Here is a 25441-nt window from a genome sequence, read left to right on the forward strand (position 1 = left end):
AAACCGCATAAACACATTTCATTACACCAAATACACAAAATAATGTTCTTTTTAGCAGCATCATATGACCCTTTTAAAATAAAGATAAATACCAGTATATGATAAATAAACGAATAATAATAATGTTTGTCTGTTTCTTTATCTTTTCAAATTGGATAACTGTGTAAGTAAATGTCGTGTGATTGTGAAACACATAGTAGCCACTTTCCAAATCGTGAATTAATCATTCGTTTGAGTCGGATCTCGTCAAAGAATCAGTTGAACCGGTTCACACAAGCCGATTTAAAGGGGTGCTATTATGCTTTTTCGCTTTTTCAGCTTTAGTTAGTCTGTAATGTTGCTGTTTGAGCATAAAAAAGATCTGCAAAGTTACAAAGATCAGACTGGGGAGAGAGGTGCTGTAATAATGTCAAATATGTGAAAAAAAATTTGTTTTTCGAACAACCTAGTATGAGAGCCTGTTCTAGTCCTCCCCCCAAAACTAAATCAAGACTTTGTAAAAGAGCATAATAGGACCCCTTTAAAGGATTCATTGACGAATCGGGCTGAATCGGTCGCCGCGGTTCTGGAGTCAACAATTCATTGAATCGTTTATTTCGAACATAACCGAATCGGAATGAGCCGAGTAGCGAAGTGAACTTGTGGATAGAAACAATGTAAAACAATTGTCAATAAAGTAGACCTACTTTGATTTTGAATATTACAAGCATTTGGGTTGAACTGGAGGGAAAGTAAGTAAACATTTCTCAAATAAAACGTGCTGCAATGTTTGCAACTTGATTGTTTGACAGGAGGAAAACGCTTAGCGAGAGACTTTGCGCATTGCGGTCATATTCTGCTGTTCTGTGGCCGTGGATTTGCGGGTCTTATCTTTTTCTTGCAGGACCATTGTACTAAATACTTATACTTGTATAGTACTTTCATTAGTTTTAATAAGTATTGCTTTTTATTTCTCCTCTTTCCTATTAACGTACTTGTTTCGCTTCTGTTTCAGTTTTTATAACCATTTCTTACTATGTGTAAGTTGTTGTTTTTTAGCATGTGTGTTTGGCGGTGTTATTTTTTAGGATTACTGATAAACTACTGTCATTTGATTTGTATAATTTGTATTTGTTATTTATTTTAATTTTAGTTACATTATGAGCGAATTTATTCTGTCTGTATGTATGTATGTGTGGTTGTACATACACATATGTGGTTGTTTTTTTTGGTGTTTGGCTTAGTGTTATGTTAGAATCATTATTATACTCTTATACCTTTTGTTCTTTAATATTTTGAATTGTTTTTAGCTTTATTTTTTGTTTTTCTTTTAAATGTTAAGTTTTGAATTTTTTTTGTATGCATTTGTCATTTTTATTTAATTTCTTTATTTTTAAAATGTGTATAGGTAGTATTTATAAAGTTTTAGCTTTTAGTTTTGGATCTGTTTTTAGTTGTTTTAATACTACAATTGATTGCTTCTGTCGTCCTCATTTGTAAGTCGCTTTGGATAAAAGCCTCTAATAAATTACTAAATAAATAAATAATCATTTAATCACCACCACAGCGTCTTGTCTCCATTGGCAACACGCACCATTTGTGTCGATTGCAAGTGACGTCGCAGGTATCGGAGAGTGCAAGTGGCGATTGCAAGTGACTTCGTAATTTAGTTTCTTTTTTCTTGTCTTCACCACCTGGCTACTGTTGTAAAATGTTGAGAGATTCAAACAAAAAGTAATCAATAAATAGAACAAAATAACAAATAAAAAAGACTGCAAGTGACGTCGCTAGCGGAAGTGCAAGTGTCTGAGAGTGCAAGCGCCAGCTGTAGCCAGACCCTTCTCGCATGCAGCGTTGATTATTGAAAAAGGTTTGAAACGACATATTATTAATGAGCTGAATAATGGCTGCAACAAATTAAACTGGGGCACATTAAATTGCAGTAGCCTAAATGTTATAATATCGTCGTATCAAGATTTACTTAGATAAAAAAAAGCTTTTAGAACACGCGACATCGGATGTCGGGATCACGTCATGGCGTTCGAAGTAAAAGAACCACGGAATCTGATTTGAACCGGTTCTGTCTAAATTAACTATTCGAAAGAACCGATTCCCGAAAAAGAGTCAGTCGGACTTCGCTTCAGTAAAATGGGGCGTGTAAATCTAAGCGATATCAACAATAGTGAACTTTTACACTGTACCATTGCATACTTGGAACGCATGAACGAAAGAAACCAAGCTAATGTTGTTACAACATTGAAGTGCCATTATAAGAAAACGCGTGATCAGTACTCGAAATTGTCCTGACACTCCTTTGCAAACAGCATGCATTTAACGTTACTATAAACAGGAATATGCTCACCTGACCTTTTCTGCAAAATTGACTCTACAAACCACCTGTATAGGCTACTTACCGTTCTTTCTCTAAGATATCTGTTTCTAGAAACTAGTCAGTCGTCTCAGTAGTTTGGGCATGTGTTTATTCTTCGTTTCAGCTGTGCATCTGACTGACACCGGTTAACTATTATGTAATAACTGTCCCGTGTTGTTCCTGCAGGGGGCGCTGGGTGATCAGAAAGGACAGGTTTTTCTATACAATAAAAACTCCAGACACATATGATTTACAACAGGCGTAATTACAGAGCCCCTAAAGCAGGGGTGTCAAACTCAGTTCCTGGAGGGTCACAGCTCTGCACAGTTTAGATGCAACCCTAATTAAACACACCTGATCCAGCTAATCAAGTCATTAAGTCTTATTTGAAAACTACATGGTATGTGTGTTGGAGCAGGGTTGGAACTAAACTATGCAGGGCTGCGGCCCTCCAGGAACTGAGTTTGACACCCCTGCCCTAAAGGGACATGGTGGTGGGGAAAAAATTCGGGGTGGGAGGACATTTTTTTTTTGCGTTCTCTCGCAAAACTTTTGCGTTCCCTCGAGAAACTTTGCGTTCCCTCACAAAACTTTTGCGTTCCCTCGAGATCTCTCGCAAAGATATTTGCGTTCCCTTTTGTTTTCTCTTGCAAAGATATTTTGCCTTCCCTCGAGAAACTTTGCGTTACCTCGCAAAACTTTTGCGTTCCTTCGAGAAACTTTGCGTTCCCTCGCAAAACTTTTGCGTTCCTTCGAGAAACTTTGCGTTCCCTCGCAAAACTTTTGCGTTCCTTCGAGAAACTTTGCGTTCCCTCGCAAAACTTTTGCGTTCCTTCGAGAAACTTTGCGTTCCCTCGCAAAACTTTTGCGTTCCTTCGAGAAACTTTGCGTTCCCTCGCAAAACTTTTGCGTTCCTTCGAGAAACTTTGCGTTCCCTCGCAAAACTTTTGCGTTCCTTCGAGAAACTTTGCGTTCCCTCGCAAAACTTTTGCGTTCCTTCGAGAAACTTTGCGTTCCCTCGCAAAACTTTTGCGTTCCTTCGAGAAACTTTGCGTTCCCTCGCAAAACTTTTGCGTTCCTTCGAGAAACTTTGCGTTCCCTCGCAAAACTTTTGCGTTCCTTCGAGAAACTTTGCGTTCCCTCGCAAAACTTTTGCGTTCCTTCGAGAAACTTTGCGTTCCCTCGCAAAACTTTTGCGTTCCTTCGAGAAACTTTGCGTTCCCTCGCAAAACTTTTGCGTTCCTTCGAGAAACTTTGCGTTCCCTCGCAAAACTTTTGCGTTCCTTCGAGAAACTTTGCGTTCCCTCGCAAAACTTTTGCGTTCCCTCACAAAACTTTTGCGTTCTCTCGCAAAGATATTTGCGTTCCCTTTTGCGTTCTCTAGCAAAGATATTTTGCGTTCCCTCACAAAACTTTTGCATTCTCTTGCAAAGATATTTGCGTTCCCTCGCAAAACTTGTGCGTTCCCTCGAGAAACTTTGCGTTCCCTCGCAAAACTTTTGCGTTCCTTCGAGAAACTTTGCGTTCCTTCGAGAAACTTTTCGTTCCCTCACAAAACTTTTGCGTTCCCTCGAGAAACTTTGCGTTCCCTCACAAAACTTTTGCATTCCCTCGAGAAACTTTGCATTCCCTCGCAAAACTTTTGCGTTCTCTCGCAAAGGTATTTGCGTTCCCTTTTGTGTTCTCTTGCAAAGATATTTTGCGTTCCCTCGAGAAACTTTGCGTTACCTCGCAAAACTTTTGCGTTCCCTCGAGAAACTTTGCGTTCCCTCGCAAAACTTTTGCGTTCCTTCGAGAAACTTTGCGTTCCCTCGAGAAACTTTGCGTTACCTCACAAAACTTTTGCGTTCTCTTGCAAAGATATTTGCGTTCCCTCGCAAAACGCAAATATCTTTTGCGAGAGAACGCAAAAGTTTTGCGAGAGAATGCAAAAAATCGGACAAATATTTTTTCCTCCCACCCCAAATTTTTTCACTCAATCTGATTTTTTTCCACCCCCATGTCCCTTTAGGGCCTCCGTACTTAATGCATCACCTTTTGGAATTTATTATTATTGTTATTATTTCTATTTTTTTTGTAATTAATTTACATTTAATAATTTAATTCATACATACAATAATAAAAAAAAAATCACAGATTTAATAAAAAAAAAAAAAAAGAGATTTAATAAAAAATATTTTAGAGGTTTAAAAAAGTAGAAAATGCAATCTAGGTCTATATAGGTATATAGTCACAGTCCTAAGCAGAGATATTATTTATATTTTATTATAGTATTAATTAATATTTTGAATTAGCTTTTCATTTTTATATTTTCAGTTTTCATTGTAAGTTTAGTTAAAGTAATTTTTATTAGTTTTTTATATTTAGCTTTAATTTATTTCATAAAATTGTATATTTTATATTTTTAGTCAATTTCAGTTTCAAGGCAGCATTTCTAATTTTCATTTTATTTTTAAAACAAAGCTGAAGTTTTTAATCTAAAGTTTATTTTGTTTAATTTTATTTCATTTTCATTATAATGAACTAAAATATGTTTTAATCATTTTACCTTTAGTTTACACTAGCAACACCGGTCCTTAGATCAGATCAAGCACAGCTTCCCGTGTTTGTGAATCTATAAACAGTACATTCCTGAACCGAGGAAGCGACCTCAGACTTCTTTGAAACCGTCTATCAGTACTGAGCAGGAATCACTTGTGTTATTGTAAGTCCTGTGGCTATTACTGCTCAGGGCTGCTGCACAAGTCCTTGAGGCGCATTCAAACCATTCATTTAATAGAGGCAGATATGGACCAGGGACCTGATTATAGCACTTAAAACCTGGAAAAGTCAGATTTTCATGATATGTCACCTTTAAACAATTCTTCATAAAGAGACAATGTGGCATGTGCTGCTTCAAAGGAAGTTTCAAGATTGCTTGGAAAAGTATGAGCTGGGACAGAGAAGAAGATGAAATGCATTGGATACATTCCGTCTGTGTTTGAGACTGACAACCCAAAAACATACTGCCGACAGGAACAGATCTAATTCTATAGTCACATCTCTAGTCAGTCACTGTCTGGAGATGTAGTAAACATCAAGACTGGCATTGCCAGGCTAAGAATTTAATCCTTTTTAGGCCAAGGACCCATTGGTGGATAAAGAGATGGAGCAGAGACATAAAATTAGTGTTCAAATTAAGTGAGTTGTATTTTTTATTATCTAAAGTTAACAAAGATTATTAAATACTGTAACCAATGTATTGCTCACTGTTAGTGATGGGACCTTATTGTAAAGTGTTGCCAGAATGTCTTTTAAATCCACTCAAATCCATTATCATGTAAATATCTTAATGTCAAGGATTAATATATGATGTACAGTACAAATGGCAAAGAGTTGCATGATGCAACTTTATGGCAGATTATTACAAACAACGACACAAACCTTTATCATTTTAACTGTACAAAACTGATTAATAAGTGATAAGTGATTTATCGCAGGTCAAAAAATACAGTACAGTTATTCACCGTTCGGTCACTGACCTAATTTTACACACTTTCCCACATGACAGTACCTGTGAGAGCGTGTTTTCCTTTTTAACAGCATTTAATTCTTTTGTTAACTTGTTTATGTAAAATTTTTGTCACACACCAATATTAGAGTTTCCAGCATAAATATAGGTTTCCAAACATATAAAACCTTTTTTTATGCGTGTTTTGCATGGTCTTGTAAGGCTTGCTGACAAATGCATGCATGCCATATTTGTTGCTTAACATGATTTTAAGACCTGAAAAATTCTATTTTTGTTTTTCAGTTGTGTGATTCATTGTTTGGCCACTAGATGTCGAAGTTAGTACACTGTTGTATCTATTATTTTGGCTTTTCTCCTGTGAATGAAAATCAAATTTTTAGTTTAAATCTAGTCATCCTTATGATATATATTTTCAGATCCTTCAGAGGTTTTGAAAATGTACTGTTTTGATAAGGATTGACGTAGCAGGATGTACCCTCAGCGTCATACATTTCATTAGCGTCATAAATGTGACTGTTATGAAGGCTCCCAAATTGTCAATAAAAAAATAGTACAGGGAAAAAACACTTATATATTTCCTATTTTGTCAAAACTTGATCAAAGCATTTAGCTAATTTCTGTATCCATGTGATAAATGATCCATTTGAAAGCTAATACATCTGTCTTTGTAATGTCTACTGCAATGGACTCAGATAGTGGGGATACATAGTAGATTTGTTATCCATTATTGATCATTTAAATTGTTTTTGAGTTGACAATCACCAGAAGAGTTGAATGACCGCTGGGCTATTAAACTATCACCTATTAAATTATCACCTTCATACATGATGCATTTATTAAATCAGTCCAAATGCAATAGTACACTGGAAAAATGTGGTGTTGAAAATTGCAAAGAAATGGCTAGTAACACTAGTTAAATGTGAAATGTTGAAGTAGAAAGACTGAAATAGTATTTTCTTCTAAAACCTACTCCAGTTATCTTTATTTTATTTACAGATTTGTAAAAAAAAAAAAAAATAGTGATTTTTACAGTGCACTTTGTAAAAACATATTTTTACTTAAAAACTGCTAGTAAATTTCACGAACAATTGTAAAGAAATGGCAAGTAACACATTAAATTAATTGAATTAGTAAATAAACAAATAGTATTTTCTTGTAAAACAAACTCTAATCGTATACAGAGTTCTGGCATCAAACTGTAGACGGCACAGTCCGATAGATCTAACTCAATATGACCTAATGACATCATTATCACATGACACAACTGACTGGTTCTCTCCTGTATCGGTAGCCAATGAGCTCGCTGCTCAACATTCAAATATATGACTAGTGCTTGCCGTAGCAGTTGCAGCTTGCTTCAGAAACCCTCCACCTTCCCCAGCTCCACCTGTATAGATCTGCTACGGGGTGATTCATGTATGCTATATGGGGGTTATTTCATGTATGTTATATTTTCAGATCTATTCCACCAAGACCAAATACATTAACATTGTCATGTACATTACCATGCCAATCCCTCCGAGAGTTGTCAGAACTCTGTTTTATTTACAACTTTGAAAAATCTTTTTTGTTTTTCTTTTTTTATTTCTACAGTGTAAATCACTCTAAAAAATGCTGGGTTGTTTCAACCCAACTTTGGGTCAAATATGGACTAACCCAACTTTTGGGTTAAAAATGTAATAAAAAAATGTAACCCAACAGTTGGGTTAGTCCATATTTGACCCAAAGTTGGGTTGAAACAACCCAGCATTTTTTAGAGTATAAGGGGAACATTATTCTAAATAACTTTGACTGATTTTCATTATAATTATGGCGCCGTAATCCAATGGTACATTATAGACCTTGTTTCTTTTATAGCAGCATGATTCTAACGAGAAAAAAATATATAAATTATAAATTAATAAGAAAGACAGATCTGTCAGTCTCTCTATTTACTGTATCATCATACCCGATATTGCAAGCCCAACCTTGCTTGTCTTAATAAACCAGCAACAACCCAACGGTCATTCAACCCAATTTATTACTGATGTCCATGAGATGACGTTAATAATCCGAAGTAAACCTCAATGTGATTTGATAAGTGATAGATAAATGTGATCAATATCAGGAACTCATTAACTCTTTTTACTCTATTTTGAATCTCTGTTTAGCGTAGAGAACAGACAGTGCGCACACCTTGACCTTGTCAGACTGTGATCAGGTAATGTCTTATCAGTCTAATAAAGGGGAAGATAGTGTAGAAGGTGTGGACAGACTGCACTGATAGAAGAGCCCCTCTGACATGAGAGAACTGCCACTGAGAGCAACAGGTATGAATCAGATCTTCTCGCTTTCTCTATTACAAAAAAGACTAACAATTATAACACTATATAATGATTTGATTGAGCAGTGTAACTGGTGCTCATTTGAAATGTTATATGAAGTTGATTTGGAAGTGAGATCCTTCTGATATCTCAATCGTTTCACCTACGCTGTAAAAAATGTTTAATTCAATGTGTTACTTGCCATTTTTGTAATTATTTGTGAAATTGTCTAGCAATTAATACGTTAAGATTGTTAATAAAAGTTTTGGTTCTCAGATTTGTTTTCTCCCAAAGCAAAGATATCACTAATCATACATGTGTCTCCAAGAGTTTAAGTAGATCTTGGCAATGTTTTATACTGCTCTCTGACTGATTTTTAATTATGAACATATTTCTAATCAAATTATCAAATTCTCCCAAAATGAAATGAGCTGCTATTTACAGTATTTGCCCTGTAATCTAACTGGCTCATTTGTGTGTTTTTATTAATTGTTTATGTATTTATTCTGTCCGTGCACTAATGGTTTTTAATTATTCTTTTAATATTTCATCAGTAATAATCATGCGAGAAGAACAGTTTAGGATTCTTAATATTCAGTAACTATGACAAAACAAAGCATTTAGTTTTATCTGTAGTCATTATGTCTGTGTGATGAACTACAGAGACAATAAACTTTGACCTACTATTATTAACCTGGCACTTCATATTGATTATTTAACAGAAATGTGTGATTTGATGCTGTGGGGAAGTTAAAACTGGCTAAACGGGTCTTTTTCTGTAAAACCACATTTCAGATGCAACCAAACTGAAAAATGGAGAAGATTAAAAGTGAAAACTCTCCAGGAGACAGTGCATATAAAACCACAATATCATACGAAGCTGATGAAGGTAAGAACTGTAGTGTGCTGTGTTTAATTTTGATAGCAAAAAAAACACTCTGAAACACTGAAACACTCACAATTACATTAAGACATACTGTAATAATTAAGAAAAACGAACTATTTAATGTTTTACTGCAGTGCAAATAATTTCTTCTCTTTTCTTACAACACAGATGCTGACCTCAAGTGAGTATTTTTTTTTTTTTTAATTCTGTTGAATTTCACACCTGAAATACATTTCTTAAAGGAATAGTTTATTCCGAAATGAAAATGTGCTGAATATTGACTCACCTTCAGGCATTTTAAGATGTAGATGAGTTTGGTTAATATGGAAAGCCATATACAGCTTGGATCACCTGAGGCTGAATACATTTCTCAAATTTTCATTTTAGGGTGAACTGTCCCTATAATATTTTATTTTAGTCTAGTGATGGATTTAGTGCTTTGGTAGACAATGTAGTAGTGACTGTAGGGATTCAAATATTTGTAGTCTCAGAGTTGTTGTTGAGTGTGTAGATAATATGAAGGGTTTTTGATGAAATGTAAAACAAAAACTACATTTAGAAAACTAAAAACACTCCCAGTAACCCCAAAACTACTGTTGACAATATAACAGTGTGACCGAGCCTAACATGTTTTTGTTCATTATTTACATTATTGCTGGTCCAGATACTTGATGTAGGTTTGATTTACAAGTAACAGCAATGATTCTTCAGATGGTTGTTGATTCAGTTACCATAAATGAACTCTGTAGATGTATATAGTTGGCCTCATAAAAGTACTGCTCATGAAAATCAACTTAAGCTGCAATAAAGTATCTACATTCTGTCTGTGTTTGAAGGAATGGCAGTGACAAAACAAAAGAGAAAGCACTGACCATCGGATTCTTTCAGCTGGTAAGCATCTCAATGTGATTCTGCTGATCAGATTGATTTCATTCATGATTTTTCTCTCACATCACTGTTTCTGGTCTCTGCCCAGTTCCGCTTTGCCACATGGAAGGAGGTCCTGATGATGGTGGTGGGAGGCGTGTGCTCTCTGGTCCACGGCGCTGCGTCTCCTCTCATGCTGCTGGTGTACGGCATGATGACCAACACCTTCGTGGACTATGAGCTTGAGATTCAGGAACTGGCCGACCCGAACAAAACCTGCATTAATAACACCATCACCTGGCTGGATGGGACTGTGGTCGAGCGGCTGGACAACAGCACCACGTACTGTGGGTGAGTGAGGATGTTCGAATGCCATTCAACGCATATAAACAATTCTGTCCTTATAACTTAAAGTCCCCATGAAATCAAAATTAAAGTTTTTTGGGTGTTAGTATCAATATGTTAGTCTTAAACAAATGCGGCTTTACGGAGCTCAACGGCTCTGAATGGCACTAGCTCAAGCTGTGATATAAACGAACACTATTGGCTATTTTAAAAAGGGGCGGGGCTGCTTGATATGTCCCGCCCTGTCTTCCTGTTTCAGTTAAAATGACGTCAACACCGAGAGTAACGCTGCGTGTTTCTAAGCATTTCAGGGGACGTTTAAGATGAAATCTGCAACCTCAGCGGCCTCACAGGAAAATTTGATTGCTCATTCAAAGTGCAAGAGACTTTGAGATTTTCCATCAAAGAAATTCATTAGATGTTTTTTCTGAAATTTCTTAGGAGAAATATTTGACACAATCGACCCTTCGCAAAGACCCGCCCCCCTTAGTTACTGTTGCTACGTCACTCTCACACCACACATCATGTTCTCACTCAGTGAAAAATACATCGCGGAGCAAAGAGGAAACTGAAAACACGCAGACAGACAAGACAGAGCAGGTTACTTTTGCTATGAAAAGTCTCGGCTTTCAAATTTTGTCATTTTTATTTTAAATTCAAACAATAAATAGTGTTTTGTGGCTCTTTAATCATGACAGTTCACTGTAGCGCCTCAGTTCAAGCGGCATGTGAACCGATCCTCTCTTTCTCTTTAATAGTTATAGCACGAAATAAACATGAATGAACATCAGAAGGTATCTTGTTTAGCAAGTCAAAAGTCGAAATCAAAAGTCCCCATTTGAGCTCCACTTAATCTCATTGCTGTTTAAGAGAAACAAATGAGAGTGAGACTAAACAGATTTTTCATTATGGAAACTTAAAACAGTCCTGTTTGATTCTCATTTTCTCATTGACTCAAATATTTTCTGTTTCTTAACTCTCGTTTTTATTAATATATATATATATATATATATATAATATTTTATTTTATTTGTATTTAGAATATTTTATTATTTACATAAATATATTTAGATTTTTTTATATTATATAAATATTTATTACATTTAATTATTTATTATTTTTCAACAAGTTTAATAGCCAGAAGGGTTTTGGGGAAATAAGTGGAAGATGGGTTCAAACATAGTAAAATGTGTCACTTTGCAGTTTGCAGTTGCAGTTGCGTATTTTAAATGTTCTTGCTCTGTCTCTCTCTACAGGGTGGATATTGAGGCTGAAATGACCAAGTTTGCGTTGTACTATGTTGGAATTGGAGTTGGAGTCCTTATTCTGAGTTACTTTCAGGTATACAAGAAAGTTTGTTCTCATCTTATTTGAAACTTTTTACTGTAATGGCCATCCAGACGAATGTTCTTGAAAGAAGTGGTACAATATTAATGTCTGTCTAGTATCAGAGATGCAGTCAGGGTTTTAACATATGCACGTCCTTCATTTTTTAATCTCAGTAGTCCTCCAGATCTGCCAGAGACAGAGGCATTATTATGCCAGAACCTCAAGAAGTCATGTTTTCAAATTCACAGTATTAATGAGGATTCACTCTGGTTTCAGATCGCTCTCTGGGTTTCTGCTGCCGCCAGACAGATCCAGCGCATCAGGAAAATGTACTTCAGGAAGATAATGCGTATGGAGATCGGCTGGTTTGACTGCAACTCCATCGGGGAGCTGAACACGAGGATATCTGAGTAATATATTTAAGTGTTTCCGTTGTACTATTGTTAGCTTTGTTCATGAATCTGTCATTAGTGGTGTAAAATATTCAACTTTGCATTGACAAATCAAAATGTGCGTCAGATTTTTTTGGTGGACAATAAACAATGCATGAAGTACACTGTAAAAAATAATTTTTTGAAGTTGATTATTGGAGTATGTTTTTCGAGAAAATATTATTTCAGGGTTTTCTATTTCAAAAGTTCACTTTAAATTCAATGTTACTTGCCGGTTTTTTTCTAGCAGTTTCTGAGTCCTATAAAAATCCTATACAAATTTTTTTACAGTGTAATAAAATCTAGTTTATTTTTCATGTTTGTGACTTCATTTTCCATGTAGTGACATCAACAAAATCAACAACGCTATAGCAGACCAGGTGTCAATCTTCATCGAGAGGATCTCAACGTTCATATTTGGCTTCATGGTGGGATTCATCGGCGGATGGAAGCTGACGCTGGTGGTGATAGCAGTGAGTCCTCTCATAGGACTGGCTGCAGGACTCATGGCGATGGTTGGTGTCAATATAAACAGTTTAATATGAAGGAGATGAACCACTTGTAGAATGCAATGTAACTTCAATGCGATGTAATGCACAAATGTAAATGTAGAAACATGATTGAGAGAAATCTCATGACATAATGCATGATTTAAAGGAACAGTTCACCTGAAAATGTGATGAAAATTGACTCACCTTCTAGCCATCCAACATGTAGATGAGTTTGTTTCTTCATCAGAACAGATTTGGATAAGTTTAGCATTACATCACTTGCTCACCAATGGATGCTCTGCAGTGAATGGGTGCCGTCAGAATGAGAGTCCAAACAGCTGATAAAAACATCACAATAATTCATAAGTAATCCACACCACTCCAGTCCATCAGTTAACATCTGGTGAAGCGAAAAGCTGCGTGTTTGTAAGAAACAAATCCATCACTAAGGCATTTTTAACTTGCTTCCTCCATCTGTAATATTTCTCCATTGAAAAAAAATGGTCTCATCTGAATCAGGAGAGAAATATGCACAGATCAAGCAAGGCGAAAACAGGCCTAAACTGTTCTACACAAATATGTTGATGGATTTTGATGTGAGAGGACAACAGAGGATGGGCTTTTTCACTGGAGGAAGCATTTGTTTTATTTTTTATGGATTAATATGGACTCGTATTTTAGCTGGAAGCAATAGTTTGAAGTAAAAATGCCTTGATGGATTTGTTTATTACAAACATTAAACTTTTAATTTCACAAGATGTTAACTGATGGACTGGAGTGGTGTGGATTACATGTGGATTATTGTGATGTTTTTATCAGCTGTTTGGACTCTCATTCTGACGGCACCCATTCACTGCAGAGCATCCATTGGTGAGCAAGTGATGTAATGCCACATTTCTCCAAATCTGTTCTGATGAAGAAACAAACTCATCTACATCTTAGTTGGCCTGAATGTGAGTACATTTTCAGCAAATTCAAATTTTTGGGTGAATTATTCCTTTAAACTGTTGTGTTTCATCATTTAATCATCCATCATGATGTTTTCCTGTTTAAGAGTGTTGTAAAACATGTAAGTGTATATTTTTTTAATGTGAAGGCTGTGGCGAGGCTGACGGGTCGTGAGTTGCAGGCCTATGCTAAAGCAGGAGCAGTGGCTGATGAAGTCCTTTCCTCTCTCAGAACGGTGGCCGCTTTTGGAGGAGAGCACAAAGAGGCAGAGAGGTACAGCATGCCCTCTTTATCTGTCAGTGCAACCCTATTTACTTTTGGATATTCAGTGAGAAAACATTGAACTTTCAGCCATCTGGAATTATGTGGATTGTGAAAGTGGGCATTATGCATTAAGGAGCTGAAAAAGTATGAGGGATGTTGATGTCATTTATTATTATCACAGGTATGACAGGAACCTCGTGGTGGCCCAGGCGTGGGGTATTAAGAAGGGAGCGATCATTGGTGTGTTTCAGGGTTACCTTTGGTGCATCATATTCCTGTGTTACGCTCTGGCTTTCTGGTACGGCTCAAAACTGGTCATTGAAACCAAGGAGCTCACACCCGGCGGCCTCGTTCAGGTACAACGGCCAAGTGTGGACACAAAAGGAGACTTTATTTTATTTTATTCTTTATTTTTTCTTAATTTAGTTTCTTAATTTCTGTTTTGTTTTTTGACCCATCAGTTTTTTGGACTTTTATTATTTTTTCATAATGTTTCCAGTTGCAAGTTTATTTATATGCTGTAGCACATTTTTTACATAATGGGAATTCAAAGTGCTATACATGAAGGCAATTAAAAATAATCATAGAAGATAGGTAGGAAATAAAAATAGCAATAAAAAGTATAGGAAATAAAAGAAGTAAGAAAAGTATACAGAAATAAAATTGTACAGTCCAGTCAGTAAGACGCAACACAGTGCTCAGTCAGTCAGTTTTTTTATAATTTTATTTTATTTTATAATGCTTTTTGTTCTCTTCAGGTGTTCTTTGGTGTTCTTATGGGTGCCATGAATCTGGGCCAGGCCTCTCCTTGTCTTGAGGCCTTTGCCTCTGGTCGGGCCGCAGCCAAGAGTATATTTGACACTATTGACAGGGTGAGAATAACACACACACACAATTCTCACAAAATCAATGAATTTCATTCTTTCAGCTTCAGGGACAGATTAATGACTGTCACATCCTGTTCCCATAAAGGAACCAGAAATCGATTGCTTCTCAGAAGAAGGTCATACGTTAGACAAAGTTAAAGGTGACATCGAATTCCACAACGTTCACTTCAACTATCCCTCCCGTCCTGAAGTGAAAGTGGGTTATGGTTTTTAGCATGCATAATTTTATCTAATGTTTGCTTTAAACAGTTCAATTCTATCCAATATTGACTGACCATATCTTGTATTCAGATATTAGATGATTTGAATGTTGTGGTCAGAGCTGGTGAGACGACTGCATTTGTTGGACCCAGTGGATCAGGAAAGAGCACAACAATCCAACTCATTCAGAGGTTGTACGACCCAAAAGAAGGAATGGTACAGTAGTTCAAACCAGAATTATTTTAATATTATTTATATACTGTTAAAGTGTGTATTAATATTTTGAATTAGCTTTTGTTTTCACATTTTCAGTTTTCATTTTTTTTTATTTCATTTTATTTTCATTTAATTTCACGTAATTTTAATTTTATTAATTTTGTCATGTGCTTTTGTCATTTGTATTAATTTTTTGTTTTTTTAATATTTCTATTTAGCTTTATTTTTTATTTAACTTTTAGTTTTAGTAATTATTTTAGGACTTTAATTAAGTTTTATTTAAGTAAGAACTTTAAACTATTTCAACTTTAAATTTTCATCAAATATATTTTATAATATTTTAGCTTAATTTGAATTACAGAAAAGTTTTTTTTTTTTTTTTATAATTAAATATTTTTAGTTAACAATAACAACACTGGTTCAGATTTGTTAAACAATTTCATAGGACATCAGTTATTTCCAACAATCAATCAATAAAAGAAAAAGAAATTCGTCTTATTTCATTTTATTTGTTAAAAATACTTCCTTGAATAAACACTAGTTTAAAACAGTTAAATCTAATGCCAAATGTCTGATCTGGTGTTGAAAATTAAAATTATTGTCATTTTTAGGTCACCCTGGATGGTCATGACATCAGAAGCCTAAATATCCAGTGGTTGCGTTCCCTTATTGGCATAGTGGAACAAGAGCCTGTTCTGTTCGCCACCACGATCGCGGAGAACATCCGATACGGCCGTCCTGGAGTCACCATGGAGGAGATTATAGAAGCTGCCAAACAGGCCAATGCTTACAACTTCATCATGGATCTTCCTGAGGTGCCAGTTACTGTATAAGTTCAGCACATGCATTACCTCACTGATAAATTGATAAAGTAACAGAGGAAGTGCTTGGAGATTTTTATTTTTTTTTTTCAAATAAAAATGTTCTTAATTAAAATATATTTTTATAATTTTGCATATATTCAGTTTACATATCAAACTAAATACATTTTATGACACTGTATGTCATGTCATGCAGAAATTTGACACATTGGTGGGTGAAGGTGGGGGTCAGATGAGTGGAGGGCAGAAACAAAGGATCGCCATTGCTCGAGCGCTGGTCAGGAATCCCAGAATCCTCCTGTTAGACATGGCCACATCAGCGCTGGATAACGAGAGTGAGGCTATAGTACAGGAGGCCTTGGACAAGGTGAGTTTTACAACATCCATTAACTAAGATCAAAATGTAACTTCTCCTAGAGTTTTCAAGCTACATCCATCAGTTCGGCACAGTCCCTCATCCTGTCCTGACTTTCTAAAGTATATCTTTTCTAACTGACCAGATTAATGGTTTTCCCATAGCTGACAGGATCTATTCTATATATCTAGCAACAGCCTAGAAACCACGTAGCAACCATTTAGATGACCTTAAAAAGCACCCAGCAACACCCTAGCAACCACTTGGAACACCTTAAGTGCCCAGCAGCTTCCTAGCAACCACTTAGAATACCTTAACCGCCCAGCAACACCCTATCGATCACCCTGCAACCTTTTAGAACTCCTTAAGGGCCCAGCAATAACTTGGCGCTTTTCCACTGCGTGGTACGACTCGGCTCGGCTCGGCACGGCTCAGCTCGGTTTGCGTTTCCACTGCAGTTCAGTACCGCTTTAGAGTGGGCGGGATTATTCACATGTCGTTACAGTTGCTCCGCCTCTATTGCCGCGACTCCTGAAAAACTTTTTCATTCCGCGTCGCCCCATCAAGCTCGCTGGATCCGCTCCTCTGCTATCAGCGAGAGGAACGTCTGTACTTCCTCAACAGACAACGAAACAGCCACTTTTTGGTTGTTAAAAAAGGTGTGCTTGTTCAAAACAGTTGCGTTCGATCCTTCGCTGGCTGTGCTGATTTAAATCTAGCGGTTCTCTTGTGTTTGTGTCGCAAGTTCAGTGACGCAGGTAGTGACGATTCTCTCCGGCCAATCCGTGATCAGCAGAGTTTACACGTCACGTTTTGGTAACGGTACGGTTCACTTGGAACCTCAACCAAGGTGGTACTAAAAAAAGTACCAGGTACTGTACCCAGTGGAAAACCCCCCAAAAGTGAACCGTACCGAGCCGTACCGTGCCGTACCATGCAGTGGAAAAGTGCCATTAGAACACCTTAAGCACCCAGCTACACCCCGGCAACCACTTAGAACACCTTAGTAAGCGCCCAACAACATCCTAGCAACTACCCAGCAAAACACTTAGAACACCTTAAATGCCCAGCAACTTCCTAGCAACCACTTACTATGCCTTAAGCACCCAGCAGCACCCTAGCAACCACCCGACAGCCACTTAGGACGCTTTAGGAGCCCAGCAACTTCCTAGCAACCACTTAGAACACCTTAAGCATCCAGCAACACCTTAGCAACCACCCAGCAACCACTTAGGACACCTTAATAAGTGGCCAACAGCCACTTAGAAAACCTTAAGTGCCTAGAAACATCCTAGCAACCACCCAGCAAAAACTTAGAACACTTTAACAAGCGCCCAGCAACCACTTAAAACACTTTAACAAGCACTTAAGAACACCCTAGCAACCACCCAGCACACCACTTAGAATACCTTAAGTACCCAGCAACACCTTAGCGACCACCCAACAAGCACTTGAACACGTTAGCAACCACCCAGAACACCATAGCAGCCACACAGCTGCCCATGTATTCATAAGATGTAAATAAACCTTTTAGACTTTTTTTCTTGACAGACTTTCCTTTTCTAGTTATTATAATGAATTTTAGTATCCTATAATTTAATGTTGCATGTTGTACTGAATTATGAACTTGTCAGCAAATGCAGGTTTATTCAAGAAACAGATATTTCCATATATTTATTGTTGCACACACTCATTCAATGACATTTTTCAGGCTCAACAGGGAAGAACGACTATCAGCATCGCACACCGCCTGTCCACCATCCGTAACGCCGATGTAATTGTGGGCTTTGAGCATGGACGTGCTGTAGAGAGAGGCACACACAGCCAGTTACTGGACAGACAGGGAGTTTACTTTACCCTAGTCACACTCCAGACTCAAGGAAAGGATACAGACAGTGATAAACCTGAGAAGAGTGAGTACGGGGACTTTTGGAAATCATTTCCACAAGTCCAGGTTTGCATATTGCTTCACCAAAAAATTAACATTCATGTCATTGGAAACCTGTATGTTGGTGATTTTCTGTGAAACACAAAAGCAGAAATTTTGCATTATTTCACCAGTGAATTTCCATGCATTATAAGCTATGTGTCCATCCATGTATTTTTATGTGAATTTCAAAAAATAACACTGGATGGTATGGAAACCCATTTCTACCACTGAATAAAATAAAAATAAAAAAGATAATTGTGACTTTTTATCTTTTTTTATCTTTGACATTTTTCTCAGAATTGTGTGATATAAACTCACAATTATGACGTTTTTTTCTCAAAATTGTGAGATATAAACTCTCAATTCTGAGGAAAAAAGTCAGTCTTATTTATAACTCATAGTTGCGAGTTTATCTCATAATTCTCAGAAAGAAGTCAGAATTACGAGATATAAACTTGCAGTTGCAAATAAAAAAAAGTCTGAATTGCAAGATATGAACTTGCAATTGTGAGGGAAAAAAGTCAGAATTGTGATTATATATCGCGCAATTGAAAACAAAGGATGGAAATGCTTTATTTGCAAATGTTTTATGTAGTACTCTAATTTAATTTTGCAACTTTGGATGGAAGCATAGCAGTAGTTACTACATCTGTCAAGGACAATAACACAACAACATAAAAACAGTCCGCATTACTTGTATGTTGCACTATGTTCTTCTGAAGCGATGCAATAAAATGAAGGTGCATGGAGATAGTTTTGAACGACATGAGGGTGAATGACATTGTGTACATTTTTGGGTGAACAGTTTCTTTAAACACTAACATGATACTGAATCACACAGCTGCTGAGACAAACTTTACAGAGGAGGATGGATTTGAGAAAGTAAGAAGCTTCAGCAGAGGAAGTTATGAGAGCTCCTTAAGGTACATAAGCATTATGACATTTAATATTATCTTGAGAGGAGTGTCGAAATGTTCTCTTTTTAAATTAAAATGCCTTTCCTATAGGCGTTCTTTGAGACAGCGATCGCATTCTCAGATGTCAAACAACATTCCGGATGCCATATCTGGAAAATTCGAGATCCACGTAGACCAATTTGAAATGGAGGAAGTTGAAGCAAACAACAAGGTCTGGAACTGAATACAGGTGAATACAGTATTTCTGCTTTCTATATTTATCTAAAGTTCCCTATCTTGTCTTGCAGAAAAGCAAGGGTGAAGATAAAGAGGTCATTGAAGCGGCTCCTGTGGCACGAATCCTGAAGTATAACCGTCCTGAGTGGCCGTATATGCTGCTGGGCTCTTTAGGTGCTGCTATTAATGGATCTGTCAACCCCATCTATGCTCTTTTATTCAGTGAAATCCTTGGGGTGAGACACACGCACATGAATATGAAATACAATCTGTTTAGTGTTGTTTACTAAGGCAATTCTGTCTTTTACTATTATTTATCCCCAACCCTAAGTATTAAACTTAGTACAATGTGTACCTTGTTAAAAGGGTTTTGAATAAAATGCAGCATCCCATTAGTTGGCAACCATATAAACATTGCCTGCGCTAATCATAGTTTTCTCATGACGTCACACATCACATCACATTTTATTTCAATCAATCAAAATGTTTTTATGGTTCTAGTTTTATAATAACCCACGCTAGGCAGGTTTTGCACGAGCAAACACTACTCATCTTTAGTGTGTGTATCATCTGTTATTAAAGGGTTAGTTCACCCAAAAATGAAAATTCTGTCATAACACTCCAAAGAGAAAGGACAAATTGAAATCACATCATATGACCCCTTTAAACACAGGAATGGAGTTTAACAATATCATGGTTGCTTTTCAGACATTCTCCATTCAAGACCTGGATGAACAAAGGAGGCAGATAAATGGGATTTGTATTTTGTTTGTCAGCATAGGAGTCATGAGCTTCTTTTCACAGTTCTTACAGGTATTCTCACAGTTCCTTGGTGAGGTTTTGTCCTTTTTCCATGAGAAGTGTGTGTTATTATTACAGCAGATCACTGATACTGTGATATGTTTATTGCAGGGCTACTCTTTTGCCAAATCAGGAGAGCTGTTGACTCGCAGGCTGAGGAAGGTTGGATTTCAGGCAATGTTGAAGCAAGAGATCGGCTGGTTCGACAACCCCATTAACAGTCCCGGTGCTCTGACTACCAGACTAGCCACTGATGCCTCCATGGTGCAGGGGGTGAGTGACAAAAGATAATACAATACTAACAAAAAAATGTTGCAAAGCTGGAGAAAACACTCATTTCATATGCAAAGGGGTATTTCTTGAAGCAAAAAAACAGACAATATAAAAACAAATTTGACTGAAAGATTGTGGCACACAGAAACTTTACTAACATTATAACTGAACTTTAGGGGGAAAGAAGCATAAAATTACATCTGTCATTATTTTCTCACCCCAGTATTTATTTCTTCTGTTGAACATAAAATAAGCTAATTTGAAGCGAATTTGCAGCAGTAAAAAACTTACCATTTAATTCCAAGTGTCATAGAGAGGACAGAAAATGGATATAAAACAAACTTGTGATTTTGGCACATAGAAACATTACTAACATTATAAATGGACTTTAGGGTGAAAAATTACATACAAAAGTTTTTTAACCTTTAAGGTTTGCAGGAAAGTACAATACTAACAAAAAATGTTGCATAGCTGGAGAAAACACTCATTTCATATGCAAATAGGGTGTTTTTTTAAAGGTGCAGCAGCGAAAAACTTCTAAGGATCAGAGAGAGCAAAGAAAATTGATATAAATAAAACTGATTGAATTTGGCACACAGAAACTTTACTAACATTAATTAGACCTTTTTGGGGGGGTTGCATAAAATTACATAAAGTTTCATGTTTAGAATTTACAAGAAAATACAATAATAACAAAAAAATTAGCAAATCTGAAGAAAGCACTCATTGATAAGCAAAGGTCATGTTTTGAAAAGGCGCAAAAGCAAAAAAAAAAAAAAAACTTTGACATACAAAACAATTGGAAAAAGTACATTATAAAAAAATGTATGATATGCACCTTTTAAGATATACATAATTTATATGGTTAAGTGTGTGTTTGATTTTGTTTAATGTGCTCTTCACCAAAGGCTACAGGCTCACAGATCGGCATGATCGTGAATTCACTGACCAACATCGGTGCTTCCTTCATAATTGCGTATTACTTCAGCTGGAAACTGAGTCTAGTGGTCACCTGCTTCCTTCCTCTCATCGGCCTGTCTGGAGTTTTTCAGGCTAAAATGCTGACAGGATTTGCTAATGAGGATAAAAATGCACTGGAGGCTGCTGGACAGGTACAGTAAAAGTCATGTAAAATAAGGTCCGATTCATTCATTTAAATGCATCATTCGTGCTTTCACTGAGGCAGCAAATACACATGCATAAAATGCAACCAGTGTAGTCAGATTTGTAAATGAATCACCAGTTCCTTTTTAATTAATTGGTCAGAAAGTCTCATTAATCAGCCTCAAAGTCATAATAATTGGTTTGAATCCACTATTTACTAATCATTCAGAGTGGTTTTTGGCCTACTCACTCAGTAATTAATTTGAATGACTGAAGTCATTAATGTCATCATATCCAATTCAAAATCAGTCAGTTGTGTTATGTGTACTTATGTACTGTTTTAGTATTGAGAAAGATGTACATTTGGAGTTTTGTTGCAGTAAATAGTACTTTAGTTTAAGACAAACGTGATATGTTATGTAGTATTGTTTTTATGTAGCATTTAGCATTGAATAGGAACAATTATATTGGTATACCTCAAAATTACTAAAAGAATTAAGGAATATGAATTGGAATCATTTAGTAGAATCAGAATCATTAAATACCTTACAAATCCTATCCCTATCTGTTCAGTGATATGTGAAAATATATTAACAAAAATAAACGTCATGCACTTCCATTCAAAAATGTAGGTTCAGTAAGATTTTAATTTAAGAAATTATTATGCATTAAATTGATCAAAAGTGACAGTAAACATATTTATAATGTCACAAATGATTCCTATTTCAAACAGAAAGTTTAAAAGAACAGTGTTTATTCATCATATATCCTGAAATCAAATGTATCAGGGTTTCTACAAAAATATTAAACAGCACAACTGTTTTCAACACTGATAATAAAAAGAAATGTTTCCTGAGCATCAAATCAGCATATTAGAATGATTTCTGAAGAATCATGTGACACTGATGCTGAAAATTCAGCTTTGCATGACATGAATAAATTATATTTAAAAATATATTCAAATAGAAATTGTAGTAATATTTCACAATATTACAGATTTTACTGTATTTATTATCAAATAAATGCTGCCTTGGTGAGCAGAAGAGACATCTTTCAAAAACATCTTGCCGAACCCAAACCTTTGTGTCCTGCATGTTTTGCTCTGGCCTATTTCACAAACGAGAATCCTGCCCAATGAAAGTACCATTATTTTTGTTATGCATATCAGTGTAAATTGTGCTTTCTGTTCATACAGGTGTCCAGTGAAGCTCTGAGCAACATCAGGACCATCGCCGGTTTAGCCAAAGAGAAACACTTTGTGTCTCAATATGAAGAGCAACTACAAACACCATATAACGGGGCAAAGAAAAAAGCTCATGTTTATGGGATCTGTTTTGCATTCGCCCAGTGTGTCATTTTCATGGCCTTCGCTGCCTCTTTTAGATACGGTGGCTATCTGGTCAGTAATGAGGGGCTTCCATACATGATGGTGTTCAGGTTAGTGCTTAGTACAGTGTTGTTGTTTTTTATAAAAGCAAAGATTGTGGCTTAATTAACATACTCATTAAAAATGAATGTCTGTATTAATGCATATAAATGCACGCAGTATATACAACCTGGCATCAGTTAGAGGGAATTGTTTGAACAAATCAAGTAATTAGTGTCCTTAATAGATGCTGTGTGTGTTTATTTCTCAGAGTCATTTCAGCTCTGGTGACTAGTGCCACTGCACTTGGCAGAGCTTCATCTTTCACACCAGACTACGCCAAGGCCAAGATTGCTGCTGCCCAACTTTTCAAACTGTTGGACAGGGTTCCCAAAATTAGCATCAGCAAAACAGAAGGACAGAGTTGGGTAAGAGAGCATCTGTTTTTTTTCCTCCCAGCTGTTAACTTCCATCATTTTTCTAACTTCAACCATATGCCTTCGAAACCCAACAGGTCAAGGTTTGGCTAGTTAGCATGGCTGGTAGAACTACACCATTCTGTGGGCAAAATGCATCTTTCTCCATTGATGGCCATTCACAATTAGCTAAAAAAAATTGTGAATTTGAATGTGCAAACTGATCAAAAGAAAGAGTTTCTGATGGCTGGCTGTCTAATTGAAAGTGTGGGCTGCTCCTCTGAATTTATTTTTTTTTATTTTTTTATTTTTTTTTTTTTTACATATTCTACTTCTGGTCATAGTAAGAGACAAGTGTGATTGATTAATTAATATTTTTTATATTTTATTGTTTTACTTATTTTGTTTTATTTTATTCCATAATTGATTTTGTTTTATATTTCATGTTTTATTTTCTATTTTGTTTTATTTTTCCTGATTACCTTTTTCAGTGATATCTGCCAGGTGGTATGGACATTTTGTGCATATTATAAAAATAAATGCTTACAGTTGGTTTTATTTTACTTTATTTTATTTTCTATTTCATATTTTATTTTAATTTATATTTTACTTCATATTATATATGTTTTTCTGTTTTATTTTATTTTTCTATTTTATTTGAGGATTTTTATGTTAATATTAATAGTTATTTTGTTTAATTTTCCCCATTACCTATTTCAATGACATTTGTCAGGTGGTAGGGACATTTAATGCATGTTATTCCCCAAAATAAATGCTTCCAGACACCATCAAATGTTTTTTTCAAGTATTTTGTGACCTTCAGTGCATGTCTGTTCTCTGTGACATCGTCTACATGCTAGTGTGCACCTAAAAGTTGCCAATATTAACTTTTAGTAGATGTACTTAAAAATGTCTTTATCGAGCGGGTAACAAAACAAAAATATTGATGACTCCTCTTTTTTGCCTTATAAAATATAATGTTATCTTCTATGCTGTTACAGGATGACTTTAAGGGCCAAATAGAATTCAAACGGTGCAGGTTCACATATCCCAGCAGGCCAGACATCCAGGTTTTGAGGGGGCTGGAGGTGTCAGTACATCCAGGACAGACTCTTGCTTTTGTGGGCAGCAGCGGCTGCGGGAAGAGCACCAGCGTTCAACTGCTGGAGCGATTCTACGACCCCAATGAAGGACAAGTGGTATGAAACCACATTTATTGGATAATTACATAAATGCATTTAGCAGATGCTTTTAACCAAAGCAACTTACAAAGCAGAACAAAAGCAATTTGTCACAGAGCCAACAGTATTAATAATTTTTATGCATATTTAATTTGCTCAGAAATCGCTTGAAACTGAAGCCATTGCGTTATTGCAAGAATTATTACCAGATAGATTTTAAAAGATTCACAATGTAATCTAAAAATAATCATGTCATTTCGCCAAAAACACACAAAACTGCAGTAATTATATGCTATTAAAATATCTCTTAATACAAGTCAGAAGATGAGGAAGGATTGCAAAATCCTTGACTGTGACAAACCAACCCTGACTTTCGGTTACTGCCCTAGCTGATCGATGGACGTCCATCTGCGAGCATCAGCGTGCCCTTCCTGAGGTCTCAGATTGGCATCGTATCTCAGGAGCCGGTGCTGTTTGACTGCAGTATCGCAGAGAATATCCAGTATGGAGATAATTCTCGTACCGTGAGCATGGAGGAGATTATAGAGGCTGCTAAGAAGGCCTATCTGCACGATTTTGTGATGACACTACCTGATGTAAGTAATATTTAAATATTTTGTGTTTTGTGTTTTTTGTTTTGTTTTTGTATATGAATTTTCATCATGTTCAAACCTAAAATCAGCCAGTTTTTATTATTAAGTATATGCGCTGCTGGTTGTAGTGCTGCAGAGTGAAGCGCATCGGTGAATGAAAAGAGTTTTGCATTTTGCTGTGAAACCGGCAGCGCATAGCCTAGATTTATGATTTCAGTTTGAATGGAAATCGTATACAGTATTACAGTTAGTTGATCTAAAACGGTGATTGTGCTTTAACAGCTGTCAGCCATGTCGGTACACAAATGAGCGGTCTGAAATTATTAACACAGCGCATTTTTTATTTTGGTTGTGCATGTGCACCTGCACACCACTTATGTGCACCCCTGTTTATATATATATATATATATATATATATATATACAGTATATATACAGTA

At 36.2% G+C, this 25441-nt stretch overlaps 1 protein-coding gene across 1 annotated transcript in view; it reads left to right on the forward strand.

Moving 5' to 3' along the window:
* The first annotated feature begins 9892 nt into the window (after positions 1-9892).
* LOC107677906 (bile salt export pump-like) overlaps positions 9893-25441 on the forward strand; it is a 19762-nt gene continuing 4213 nt past the window's right edge. The window contains exons 1-23 of the mRNA XM_016472972.1: positions 9893-9941; positions 10027-10268; positions 11519-11603; positions 11868-12001; positions 12366-12537; positions 13610-13734; positions 13907-14081; positions 14484-14597; positions 14698-14808; positions 14904-15029; positions 15641-15844; positions 16047-16217; positions 17917-18118; positions 18977-19058; positions 19143-19263; positions 19340-19504; positions 19977-20081; positions 20181-20342; positions 21251-21454; positions 22642-22883; positions 23084-23240; positions 24230-24427; positions 24799-25005. Coding sequence (XP_016328458.1) covers positions 10057-10268; positions 11519-11603; positions 11868-12001; positions 12366-12537; positions 13610-13734; positions 13907-14081; positions 14484-14597; positions 14698-14808; positions 14904-15029; positions 15641-15844; positions 16047-16217; positions 17917-18118; positions 18977-19058; positions 19143-19263; positions 19340-19504; positions 19977-20081; positions 20181-20342; positions 21251-21454; positions 22642-22883; positions 23084-23240; positions 24230-24427; positions 24799-25005 — 3474 coding nt within the window. The 5' untranslated portion in view covers positions 9893-9941; positions 10027-10056. The remainder of the gene's footprint in view (positions 9942-10026; positions 10269-11518; positions 11604-11867; positions 12002-12365; positions 12538-13609; positions 13735-13906; positions 14082-14483; positions 14598-14697; positions 14809-14903; positions 15030-15640; positions 15845-16046; positions 16218-17916; positions 18119-18976; positions 19059-19142; positions 19264-19339; positions 19505-19976; positions 20082-20180; positions 20343-21250; positions 21455-22641; positions 22884-23083; positions 23241-24229; positions 24428-24798; positions 25006-25441) is intronic.

This window comes from Sinocyclocheilus anshuiensis, unplaced genomic scaffold (assembly GCF_001515605.1).
Source record: "Sinocyclocheilus anshuiensis isolate Anshui unplaced genomic scaffold, SAMN03320099.WGS_v1.1 scaffold164, whole genome shotgun sequence".
Lineage (NCBI taxonomy): Eukaryota > Metazoa > Chordata > Actinopteri > Cypriniformes > Cyprinidae > Sinocyclocheilus > Sinocyclocheilus anshuiensis.